General features: G+C 47.2%; 1 protein-coding gene across 1 annotated transcript; it reads right to left on the bottom strand.

The window, feature by feature from the left end:
* On the bottom strand, window positions 1-12,443 carry LOC135388804 (uncharacterized). Its single transcript, XM_064618615.1, has 23 exons — window positions 12,284-12,443; window positions 11,753-11,888; window positions 11,611-11,692; window positions 11,392-11,539; window positions 11,167-11,321; window positions 10,470-10,808; window positions 10,024-10,191; window positions 9,747-9,840; window positions 8,921-9,045; window positions 8,702-8,830; window positions 8,536-8,633; window positions 7,899-7,959; window positions 7,490-7,621; window positions 6,727-6,834; window positions 6,500-6,659; window positions 5,859-5,989; window positions 5,466-5,783; window positions 2,051-2,320; window positions 1,907-1,987; window positions 1,577-1,782; window positions 1,357-1,521; window positions 919-1,167; window positions 1-690 (listed from the first exon to the last, which is right to left on the bottom strand). The coding sequence occupies exons 1-23, from the start codon at window positions 12,342-12,344 to the stop codon at window positions 243-245; spliced, it is 3,864 nt and encodes a 1,287-aa protein (XP_064474685.1). The 5' UTR covers window positions 12,345-12,443; the 3' UTR covers window positions 1-242.
* Window positions 12,444-13,169: the final 726 nt, after the last annotated feature.

Genomic DNA, 13,169 nt, shown 5'->3' with positions numbered 1-13,169 from the left:
CACAGTTTCCGTCTTTCCCTTTATTCCAGCGACTTTCCGGCCACCACCAATCAAGGACTCGCCCGCAAATTTTCAGATAAACATGTTATTCCGTTACAAGTAATGTCACAGAAACGAAGACAAGATGGAAGAAAAACGCGATGAAAAGGAACAGCGGGAATAACTTTCGTGCAGGGGTGAAAAAAACGAGTCAACTGGCACTACCGTTAAGAGTGAGGTGTCAATGGAGTGGCACTAGATCGTCACTTTTTTCGGCTGGAAACGTAACCGGTCACGCCGACGGACTTGATGACGTCGATGAGAATGTTGTTGAGCAGGACTGCGATTATAAGGGACGTGAACCAGGCAACGTTGGCATCGAAGCCGTATTGATTTCCGTACGGCACCATGAAGACCGAGAGCACGACAGAAAGCACCAGAGCAATTAGGAGACCGACATGGAAGCACGGTCCGGGCAGCACGCCTTCTTCCGTACGGTCGTCGAAGAGTGACGCGGACCGCTGCTCTTTCGCGCCTGCTGCGCCGGTTTCGTCGCGGTATTCGGGCACTTCATACGCGATCCGGATCTCTGGGTTTCTCGAGTACGTCGTGTACTTTGTGGTCGTCGTAATTCGTGCGGTCTTTGCCGCGTCGGCGTGGACGTCCCTCGTGCTCAGGCGTATTTTGTCTGGAGGAAGCTGTTTCGAAAACCTAAAAATAAAAAGTGTTATCGCAAAGAGAGTCGGATGAAATGGCTCAAGCAGCACAGTGTACTGAAAGTCGAGTGCAATGGGGGTGGACGGGTAGGGGCCCTGAACAGACACGTGAAGCTAATAAAGGACATTGATAAGACACACATCTGGTCCACCCCCATTGCACTCGACTTTCCGTACATTGTGCTGCTTGGGGGTAGGTACAGCTATCTTATCGTGTACCTACGTGAAAATTATTTGGAGTATCACTCCAGCGACGAAAACTGCAACAGCGGTGAGGCATCCAACTTCTATCTGCTTGGCGAAGGTGACTGGCTCTGGGCGGTTTTGAGGCTGTAGGCCTTGCAGAAGCATGACCAGAAACATGGAGAGCACGCCAAGGAAGAGGATGGTGATCAGGCGGTGGACACGTGAGAACCTGCTGCCACTGGGCCACGCAAATACACTCACAAGCAGGTGGCACATGCGGAATATCCTGCACAGTGAAATCTATGACCTGCTTGTATACTGATGCCTTCAATGTACTCTCACATCGCTTCTGCAGAAGGGCATTGCACTACAGAGCCAAAATGTGTCTCCGTCCTGGTTTATGTATCCAAGTGTCATCACTTAATTGACGTGTCATCTCTCTCTGCCGTGGGATTGCAGTCTAAATGGAACGTACCTTGGAAAATTCATCCCGAACATAATTTTAAACATTTTCCCGTGGCCCATCACAAATGGCAAGATGTCCGCATGGTCCTGGTCTTGAAACCTGAGCCACTTGTCGACCACGAACAAAAACTTCTCGTTCTTGCCCTCGTGGAACACGTCTATCTTCTTCAAGTGCCTACAAATACGTAAAGTCGTTTCATTGCGTTCGGCTTAGTGTCGTCATTCCTTACCAACTAGGTCTCGTTCCTTCGCTGTCGCTGAAGATGCTCAGTACAATAATGTTTCCAAGCGTACCAGTCGTAGTGATCAGAAGACTGTTGTAGGAACCAGCCAAGAGAAAGTACGGATTACAGCGTGGGTCTCGCAGTGTGAACTTTCCGGATGTACCTTCCGTGCCATGAAGCTCAACCATAATCTTAGCCGTTGTCTCGGCGTACTATAACAATACAGAAATATGTTTAGCACGGTTACATTCACTGCTCCTGTTAATCATATAGGGAAGTAAGGGGAGCTTCGCCTGGTCCAGGGCTCTGGAGTCGCCCTGGCGGACTTGCATATACCTGTACATAGCTTGTTTGGAAGATCAGCAAGTATACTTCCTTATTCCCAGGCTTGTTCTCGGGAGCTATAGCAGTGGCACCCTGCACAGAAATCCAGTGTTGTTCACGGGTTCGATATATGGACGAAGAAAAAAAATGACGCACACTTTGTCTGTCGATTTCGGCGATTCTCGTAGTCCAGTATAAAAGCACCATGAAGTTCACCCACAGGGCAGCGAGCAAGATTGGAATCAGGTACTGCAGAAAGTAGAAGTTGAACGCCTTCGCTTCGCCGGCTCCCCCTTCCGCGCCCGTGACATTTCCCAATGGCTTTCGGTTCACGGAAGTGGTAACCTCCTGCGCTGTTCCGGCGATACCTGTCGTGTTCGGCTGGCACTCGCACATGATCTCGCCCAGTCTACTAACGTTGGCCAGCTAGAATGACAAAAGAGGACCCTCGTAAATTAGAGTGCCAGAAAGCATAGGCAGAATCGACTTGTAACTGGTCATAGAAAAAGACAAATAATGTCAGACAAGAACTGTAACAGTACGACCAAGAGCAAGGAAGAAGTGCATGTTCATCGTCGACGCCCATAAGCGCGCTTCACTATTAATGTAGCCACAGAAACTCTCCGAGTGGTCGTCGGGTATATATACAACGTATATATATATTTTCCCCCCTCATTTTTTCCCTTGCTTTTTCCCTTGCTTGGTTATGAATCAGGCGCATTGTATAGTCATACCAACTTTCTACTCTCGCAGTCCTGTAATATAGCCCGGATTGAACGTATATATATAGGAGACTTCTGTCTCCCATTTATCTCAACGGTCACTAAAATTACGTAGCCGTCCGACCCAGCTGCAACTTTTCAAGATATATATATATATATACAATCAACCCTCGATTTATGAATTCCCTAGTTTTATGAACAGGAGCACGAGGAACCGAACTTTTTACATGGGTTTTTCCCTCGTTTTATGAACCTCGATATCCGAATAATGAATGGAATTTCTGGGACGAACTGGGAGTTGCCCAGCGTTTTTGCTCTCAATTTATGAACGGATCGTTCAGAGGTCTACAGAAACCTTCAAAGGGATTATTCCTTGGTCTTATGAATGACGCCGGAACGGACGAAACTTTTTCCAGGTATTGCACCCTCGGTTTTTAAACCCTCGAAATCCGAACAACAAACGGGTTTTCCAGGGACGCATTAGGGGGACGAAGTGTTCCTGACCTCAATTTATGAATAAGGTGGCCGTAGTCGGCAGGGAAGCTATGGGGTCAGAAGGGTTTCAGAGCATACTAGTGACGTGCTCCCCGTCCATGTCAGCTATTGTGCGAATTATATGTTGCATTATAAACGCAATCCCAACTCTGAAATACTGTTCCATCTGCTCGATAGTACTCACATAACGGAATTCTCGATTTATGAATCCCTTTGATTTATGAACAATTTTTCAGGAAACCGAGGGTGTTCATAAATCGAGGGTTGACTGTATATACAGGGTGTCCGCGCTAAGTGTGAACAGATTTTTTAAAAATATATCGATCACTTTTTCCGAGATGAAATCAGTTGCAATAGAGCATATGCTGAAGGGCACTCCCTAGGGGGGCATTAACAGACTCCTAAGGCAATGTCTTAATTAACTTTCAATAATTAACTTTTTAATTATAAAAGCTACGAAGTTGCTCCAATGAGAACATCTGATCTCTTCGGTCACCAGATACCAAAGCCGTTTTCAGAACAAAAAATAGATCGTCCGCAAAAAATTCGTGAAGGAACGCCATTTTTTTCTTTATTTTATTCATTGCGCATCTCTAGAGACGCGTCTTGCCTTCGCCCCCAATACGAGAGGATGAAAGAGCACACTATCGTCTCTTGCGTCCTGGAAAAAGATTAAAAGGAAACAGAAAATGCAGCCCAAGATCAGGGCAGTCGCGATAGAGTCACCCGATAGATTTGTGTTTTTGTTTTGTTTCCGCAAGCTAAAGCTAATCTTCGACGCATGAGGCGGCACTGTGCTCTTTCACTCTCTCACACTGGGGGTAAAGGAAAGCCGCTTCTTTGAAGATGCGCAATAAACCAAATAAAGAAAAAAATGGCGTTCCTTCACGAATTTTTTGCGGACGATCTACCGAACGGATTTTTGTTCTGAAAACGGTTTTGGTATCTGGTGACCGAAGAGATCAGATGTTCTCATTGGAGCAACTTCGTAGCTTTTATAAATAAGAAGTTAGTTATTATTAATTAAAGTGGGCACCCTGTATATATATATATATACCAGCGACACATCAGACTGGCGGTGCCTTGTTTGCAAAAGACGGTGGAGGGAAATAGCACCGGATTCTGTGTGGGTTTATTGCACGTCATGTGGGCTTGGGCTCAAGGGGGCTGTGTTGGTGACTGGATTGCAAATATTTGTATAGTTCATTACCACGGCGTGCCTCATCTTACCCCACGTGATGTCTCGTCTCGCCGCCAGGGTTGAGGCAAGATGAGACAATCGGCATTTTTGAATTCCTTGTTCCGTGTTTATTTTAGAACTGGCTACATCCGTTCTGATTTACAAAGCAGAAGCTCTAGACCTCTGAGAACGCACCCGTGGCTAGTTTTAGTTTCCTTTTATTTTATTTTTTTGAGAGACGCGAAAAATAAAAATTCCATATCCAATTGCTGTCTCATCTTGCCCCACCTTCCGCTACGCGTCTTAGTTTTGTCTCTTGTGTTGCACAACGTTTTTAATCTTGTTATTCGGCGCCTTTTCTCCAATGTTTCAACACCTGCTTGTTATAAAAAGCAGGTGTTGAAACATTGGAGAACAGGCGCCAAGTAACAAGATTAAAAACGTTGTACAAGATGTTAAATGGCGATTTCAACATGGACTCTAGCCGTTACAATTGTATGTGTGACGGACGCCCCACATGTAATATTAATAAATTCTATATTATGTCTTACAGGTGCATGGTAGACTCGCTTAGTTTCTTTCACTTACTATTTTTTTCACGTGCAATCACGGATTGGAATAGCCTACCGGACAATGTCGGTGTCGGCTAAAAGCTTTGACGTATATGTATCGACGGTTCAGGACCACTTAGCATCGTCGTAAGTAGGTATGTCATTATGTATATCATTATTATCTTGCTTGCTACACCTGTGCGTTGTCCTTTGTCTTTATAGTAAATAATTATTGCAGTCTCGTCATTTGCCATTTGTACGTACTGTGTCATCTGCTATGTTCCAATAATTATATGCATTGTTTTATGTTTGTTTGTTTTTCTTGTATCGGTGTACCGCCACGCCGACTTGGTCCCCCAGGAGGAGGCCAGTAATATCAATAAAAAAACAAAATAATAAATAATAATAATAATAATAATAATAATAATAATAATAATAATAATAATAATAATGTCTTTTACACTTTGTGTGTTATTCTGATCAACCATTCAGGTAGCAACTACACCAAATCGCTACTGTATACAATACAACACAATATCTTTTTTTTGTATGCATCTTGCTTCTCCAGCTTTGAGGGAAGGGAAGCTTTTAATGCCTACGGCGTCTCGCGTAGAGAAGCTTACCACGCAGCTGTCTGCCGTAAAGGCCGCTCCTCCAGAACTGCCGTCGCCCCTCGACACACATTGCCACTGCCTGACTGATACTGTGTACCAGATCTTCATGTCATTGCGGTGCCAGAAGGGATAACGCACGTTCTTCAAGTCAAGGGCTTTCACTGAGGACTCGACGAGAGGCACGAAGGTGACGTACATCATGTCGTCCGCCGTCATCTTGTATTCGCTCGGCTGGATAACGACGAAACTGGCCAACGGATGAAGAATTGTCAACTTGTCGGCCGTCAGGTCCTTGGTTTCGGGATCTTTGCCGACTTGTACGAAAGCCTACGGCGAAACTGTCGTTGGACTCCCCCAACTGCCACTGGCACCCAAGCGCGAGTGCTCGCGTGAAGAACTGACCATAAAGAAGTACTTGACAAATTCCGGGTGGATTTGTACGACGATGCTGCTTTCGATCTTGGTCACTGGAAACTTCACAATCAACATCGTCTGGGCGTCCAGTACCGATGAGGCGTCCTCACTCCGGGCAGCTTTTCAAAGAAACGGGAGACTTTGCTTATTATGGTGGTCTGACCACGACTTACTGGATTATAGTGACCATGTCATAGGCCATAGGCACCCAGCGCCACATTTGGAGGCATAGCGGTGGCGCTACTCATTGGAACGGGTATTGCTTCCTCGATTTCTACAATACTTTCTACTTCAGCTTACTTTAGTATTTTTGTACAGGCGGTGGATGTCCCACGAAAGATGCTTCTTTCTAAAGTTTTTTTTCTTTCTACGCGTTTTCATAGAAGCTGTTGCTGTTGTCTGCTACGGTAGTTGTACGTCCGCATCTGCGCGTTCAAAAGTCTAATTTCCATTTTTTTCAATCATGATGCAGATCTCGCGTGTCGATGAGCAGCGCTCCTAGCGAATCCTGCGGACGCGCTCCTTATAGGGCTTGCCGAGTATATGACATGGGCGCTATAATATATTAGGTCGTGGTTCTGACGCAACATTTGTGGCTATCAAGTTCCTGTCTGGCTTCGCAAACTCACGATCTGGTGCCAAAGAAACCTGAATGGTGCGTCGCCGATCTGGAGGCCCCCGTATACGCATTCCAGTCACCCCGTCACGGATGTAAGGCCGAACCACGTCCGTAGATATTGGGCCCGGTGACGAGGTGCAATAATACGGGTTTCTACGGTACACGGACACCTGCACGTGAAAAAGCAGATCTGCAGATTGTACCCATGCGAACTTGGAAATTACGTGTCGTACTAACCACAACAGACAGTGTCTTTGAAAACCCGTAGAGCGCAGAATCATAGGTGAGCATCAGACGAGGCTTCACGTAGTGCCGCTCTTTAGCTTTCATCTCTTCGACGTTTACCTGGGCATGAAGTTGTGTTATACGACACTCTGCGTTTCTGCATCACTTCCTATGACTCTGGGGCGGACGAACTCCTGGGTTCGGGTTCCCGTTGATAGGGGTCTACTGGCTCTAAGGGTGCTAGTCGATGAAAGCACAAAAATCATACGCAACCATCACCCATTAGTATTGTATACGCTGTTTCCCGCTCTCTTTTGCGTTTTTAGGTATCGCAGAGGCAGTATCGTGTTTTTAAGACCATTGTACCTGTTCCAGTGAGCGTTGGAACCGGGGATGAGAAATTCACGAGAATCAGGCGCATTGTATAGTCATACCAACTTTCTACTCTCGCAGTCCTGTTGGGGGATATCCGTATGCTTTTGTTTAAATATTTCTCTTTTGCAACATGTAGGACATGTTCTCCGCTAGGAGGGGTTAGGAAAGGGTCGACGCTCCAGAATGAACGTGCACCGAAACGCATTCGCGCACTCAGTTGTCCTTGCACGGAATTGTCCTTGTACCGAAATGTCAGATTCCCCGCTAAACGTCTCTGTATAGTGTGTTCCCCTCAGAGTAGCCTCTGGCGCCGCATATCTGCCAGCAGCGCACTTTGCTAGTTCTTTCTTAGTTTTCCCTTAGAGCTTTGCTTCAATAAGCCAATAAACTTCACTGATACCTTGGAGTACCACAGTGAAATGCCTTCACTGACATAGACCGCTTCGCCTTCTGCATTACGATGAGTTTGCATGACCAGCCCCACTGTGTCATCCATGACGGACAGGGCTTCCCCAGAAAGGTTGCACAGTTGCTGAGCAAAAACAAATAGTGGCTTAGTTTCTTCCTCTCACTGATATATCCTACGTACATTGACCTGCAATCGTGGAGGAGGCAGCTGAGGAGGTATCTTTTCCTGACGCCCTGCAGAGGTTCAGGCACCCTGAAATTGCAAGAAGGAGAGCGAAATTTCAGGTCACGTGAAGCCTCTCAGGCGCGCCACGAGAAATCACCTCCTCAGCTCTTCCATAGCTGCCCATCCTGAACGCACTTAGTGGCCCCTGAAATTTCGCTGCTTTCCCGATGCTCACCTCTCGAGATTCAATGCTGCCTTTGTGGGAAAGTATGATGGCTTCACCTTTGAGCACCGACCTGTGCAGAAAAGAAAGAAGATATTTTGAAGCAAGATGTCACTCTTCTTACATCCTATCCGTTCGGATCACATATATCCTCGTGACAATCTATACGCGAAATGGGACGACCAATGATTATGGTTCTTCACTTCGTTCGTATCCGTTGCAATGGCTGAATGAAGCCACCTACACCTGTGTCTCTCGTAACCATTGCAGATAGCATGACTTTTAGTTCGCGGTCAACAACATGTCTCCTTTCATAGTGTCTGCATGTTTTACTTCGTTAGGCTATCCCTCAATGATTGACATTATCCCTACGATGTCTCATATTCGTTATTAATGCTTCGGCATTTATCCCTTGCTGTGTGCACGTTTGCTTGATTTACCACTTGTCCGTGCAAAGCCCCTAGGGCCATTCAGGGTAACAAATAAAATGCTATCTTTCTTTTCACAGAAGGGGTTTCGTTCATGATAATATAGTTTTCTTTCATGAAACTATTAATAGTTCGCGTCTAAAATGGTACGAGTCTAACGTTTCATCTTATTAAAAAGACATTCCGTGGAGGCGTGGACCAGCGTCGTTTAGAGCTTTTACCTTATAATAGAAGGCACCTCGCGCACAGTGCTCCTGGTCCTTGTAGGAAGACGCCCCAGAACCTGGACAGACTTCCGCAGAGCAACCAACGCAGCTTCCTGATATAAATTTGCGATAATTATAGTTTGCCAGTGAATTCATGGACCACTTAAACAATTATACTCACGTGCACATGAAAGTCAACTTCAGCGGAAGGCCCTTGCATAGCAAGCACCGTGCCGGCAGCAACCAGTGGACAAGCCTGGTAGTGCCTGGACAAGATCTGTTCTAGTCGCCGTATGGAGAGAGACCTGAGCTACGGAGAAAACGCCGTATGAAAAGAAGTCTTATGTCAAACACCTTTCACATAGAACTCTAGTTGGTTATGCTACGCAATGGTGCGTACCTTCGCCTTATCGCTGAGCACACGGTCTTCGTCAACCGGCGCAAAGGCGTTGCAGGTCCAGTAGAGGGACTGGTTGTTCAGGATGTGTTCCCCTTGCATGATCTGGACTGCCAGTCTCTCAGCCGCTGCGAACCCCGTCGGCATCTACCGATTTCTTAACGAGCCTTCTTACTTCTCGCCGTACGCAAAGGCATAAGCTATCCACGGACGCTATCACGGGCGGATCCAGGGTTTCTTTATAAGGAAGGTCCAGCGGCGTAGCGTGGGTTCCCAGTGCCCGGGGCGAAACGAGTATCGCGCCCCGAAACAAGACACATATAACAGGAATGCATCAGAATCCCCCGCATCCGGTAGAAAGCGCTTCATGGACTTTGTACTTTGGTTGCTTCACTTTGAGAATATGCGCTGCTCTCTCAACGCACAGTCTACTGTCGAAGGACACAGGATGCAATTTTACAGCGGCATGGTATACCGGACCTCGACTCACCGATCGCCTCCGTCTTTGAGGAATGTTAAACGAATGACATTTTTTCAAGTGATAAACACTTTCACTGTTTCTATTTCGAACTTTTTTCTCTCTGTCGATAATTTGCGCCCAAAAAAATCTTGCACAGAGGGCGATCGCCCCTACGGCCCCCCTCACGCTACGGCACTGGGAAGGTCCGATCTAGAACAGCATGCCACATGCATTGCCTAAGATCAACCGAAACATATAGTGACGACCGGACCTACCCTGGACCCGCCCCGTGCTGGGCACGTCTTCTTGCTATATTCTCGATAGCGATTCTTTCGACAGTAATGAGGCGAGACAATGTGCAATACTCACTCGTGATGTTTTCCAAGGGATATTCTCTTTGGAGTAGCCTATGGAAGTACGACCGTTGCGCCAAAGAACAGTTCTTCACTGGGGTTAGCATGGGCTGTCAGAAGAAGAACCAATGAAAAGCAGCATTGATTGGGGGATACAAAAAAAAAAAAAAAAAGAAGCTACAGCCTGCGGGTGTCTCATGTAGGTTAAGCGCTACAGGTGTGACCAAGCAGAACGCACGTTCTGCCCTGTTGCTCGTTTGGCTCATTTTTGGACGGACCCCAATCATACCTACCATCCTAAATAAGCGCTTCTCTTCGACCACACGCGGGTGAAATCGCTCGCGAATCTGCAACCGAGGGGGCGTCGTGGTGGTTGCCTTTTGGGTTGGCGGAAGCCTAGTTGTACTTGCTTGTGCCTTACAGAGGCACAGTACTTCTTTCTTGCCGGCTATGACACCTGTCTGAAAATCATGCAAGGTGTATATCACCACCACACGTATATATATAAAACTGACAATTCAGTACAACCGTAAGGAAACTGTGAAGGATCTCTCAGACGAACCCTTCCAACGATACCCCGTTGACCTGGCACTATATGTATGTTGAACAAAGAATCCACACAAACCAAATAATCAAAACACAAGTAGATATGTTCAGTGTGCAGGAGAAGCCTTCCCATTGTTCTGGTGCCTCTTCCTCTTACAGTAGTTGCAGCATCTCTTACTTTGCTCTAACATACCTTGCAGCTGGATGACCGTTCCGCTTCCTCCTGGTCAAGGAAACGGCAATCGCCGATGACGACCATGAGCGTGTAGCGCTTGTAAGGACGCATGTCCACTCCGGCGCCTGGCGCAACCATAAGGACAGTGACGAATAGGTGGCGAGGGTCCAGCGGAAGGTAGGCTCTGGGCACACGGTAGGTGTACATAGACTGCGTTTTTGGAACGGACACCCCAGGTGACCCGGCTGCATCGCCAGGAGCTCCGGCCTTGCTCGGTGCACCGCCGGCCTCTCCGCCTCCACCTCCACCGCCACGGCTCAGATTCCGTGCGTCCGGTATCGTCTTTGCAATGACTACCTGAGAAAGAAAACGCGAAGTAAAGCAAAAAGGTACCTCTTTCTTTCCTGCTATTACACTGTGTCTTCATTCGTCTGCACATTACGGGCTGTATTCTTAAACAATCCTCAGCTCAACCCCCCCCCCCCCCCGGAACTGCTCCTCAAGGCCCGTTTTGTGCTTCAAAACAACTCCCCCCCCCCCCGCCTCGGGCGGAGTAAGTCTTTCGCGTCTTCCTTGCGTACTACACGGTAGAGCCGATGCTTCCTTGAAGCAAAACGCCTCCTCAAGTGGAGGAGCGCTTCTTTCCTTCACTAGAGGATCGTTTAAGAATACAGCCGTGAAACTCGGAGCCGGATGCCATAACAAGTCGACTTACTACGTACGATCGGCTGTCGTCATTAGGCTTAAGTTTAACTTCGATCGCAAGGTGATCTCCCGGGTACCATATCCGATGCACCCCAAGCCGTACAAGTCCTGGATCAACGGCGCGCGACATATTGTACAACAGACGTCGCCTGCGCTGAGCCTTCTCTGAAGGAAAATGCAATGATAACAGAGCGCTCCCAAGACCTACGGCAACAAGCGGGTGTTGTACGCTTACCGTACTCGTCAAAGAGTGACCCGTAGCGGCCCAAGTTTCTCGGCCAGTGCAGCCCAGATCGGTTACGTGTCTCAGTCCTCGAAGGGTACCGGCCAGTCGAGTCGTCCAGCTCAGGTCTGTCTGGCACATCCGCTGTCCTCGAGTCCCCCTTACGCAAGTTAGCTTAACATTAGAGCCTAATAATTCACGAGTCGCTATAGTTGTATTCGCGAAGCTTACATATCTCCGTCCGTGGTGGAAGGGGCGTGCTGAATTTTCTAGTCCATCATTGCTCCTAGTCTCCACCGGCCTAGCGAAGACCCTGAACCAAAATCGTGCATTAGAAATTGCACAATATATATAGCTCGCAAAAGAGACGTACGAGTACTTGGGCCGTTGTATCCTGGATTCCAGGACTTGCGGAAGACGGCTTTGAGGTTGCGGTTCGTCCAGAAAGAGGAACCTGACTTCCTGTGTACCACTGGTCCTCTTCGCGTAGAGCAGTGATGCAGTAGAGCCTGAAGTTTCACGAGACTATGTATTAGTTTGGTGGGCACTCTTAACTGCGCAGGTAAAAGCGCTTATTACAATAAGAGCTATGGTATCAGCCTTGTACAAAACGAGTGAATTTTTTCCATGGCATGGTGCATAGCTGCCATGCTCGCTATTTTTCTCTTCACGTGCTTCGCAACATCTGTGAATACATATTGAATGTACGCAACCCTTTCACTGTACATTGTTTCGTCAGTCACCCGGAAGCCTTCCCACGTAACTCTCGCGAAATAAGCCAAAGTACGTCTCACCAGACAGCGACGTGTCGTAAATATACATACGCTACCTCGTTGCAGAGGTGCAAGTATGCAGCGTCGATGCCTTCACAAAATTTTATTCACGAATAAGAACACCGACTCACCGAATAACGCGTGGCAAAATAAAACAGTACAGGCGACTTGTATTGCGATGAAAGAGGTCATGCTGGGCAATTCTAAGCCTACACGCTCGATTTCAGGACGACCGCACTGTTCGCACGATCAGATCTCCAAAGAGTTAACGTCACCGCACGAGATCGCATTATTGACACTTCTTCGGCCTCTTCAGCTGTGTAGATTGAAGTTGTAAAAGAGCTCCTGCTGGGATGATAGGTTCCACACAAGAACCAGTAAATCCAGCACCTGTATAAAGAAGGGTATCGGGTCGGCAATCTGTCTCTTGTTTTGTTAAAAATGTTGGCGTTTATCTGGGACACCCTGTAAATATATATAGTATACAGGGTGTTTTTTTAATACAGATTTCTCATTAAAAAACTATAAGGGCTATAGACATGCTGTTTTCACTTCTATCATCTCTGGGCTGGCGGATGTTCTTGGCCATATGATACTCAACTGTCGAATGACTAATTACCTAAAAATCGTTAATTAGCTTTTTAATTAAAAAACTACGAAGTTGTCCCAATGAGAACATCTGTTCCTTTCGGCCTTTCGGTGACCTGATATCGTAGCAGTTTTCAGAACAAAAATCCGTTCTGCAGATCGTCCGCAAAAAATTTGTGAAGAAACACCGTGTTTTTCTTTATTTTGTTCATTGCACATCTTCGGAGACCCGTCTTTCCTTCACCCCCAATGTGAGAGGGGGAAAGAGCACACTGGTCGCCTCTTGCGTCCTGGAAAATTGACTATTCTCTAGAGAGCTGGCCTCAGATTTCCCCTCTCCCTCGCGCGCCCCGCTCACCCGGAGCGCGCCAATGGGAGGACGCGTGGGCGGTCAAAGCCCCTGTATACGTATAGAGGGGCTTTATGGGC

The sequence above is a fragment of the Ornithodoros turicata genome, chromosome 3, assembly GCF_037126465.1.
Source record: "Ornithodoros turicata isolate Travis chromosome 3, ASM3712646v1, whole genome shotgun sequence".
NCBI lineage: Eukaryota > Metazoa > Arthropoda > Arachnida > Ixodida > Argasidae > Ornithodoros > Ornithodoros turicata.
The sequence above is the reverse complement of the archived record's forward strand: the minus strand, read 5'-3'. Positions and strand labels throughout refer to the sequence as shown.

What these genes read in the sequence shown, in the direction of transcription:
- LOC135388804 (XM_064618615.1), bottom strand. Translation starts at nt 12,344, where the DNA reads ATGACCTCTTTCATCGCAATACAAGTCGCCTGTACTGTTTTATTTTGC. An exon ending in AAGTTGACTTTCATGTGCAC is followed by an intron (nt 8,634 to 8,701) that starts GTGAGTATAATT and finishes AATTTATATCAG; the next exon opens with GAAGCTGCGTTGGTTGCTCT. An exon ending in ATACTCCAAATAATTTTCAC is followed by an intron (nt 691 to 918) that starts GTAGGTACACGA and finishes TTTTATTTTTAG; the next exon opens with GTTTTCGAAACAGCTTCCTC.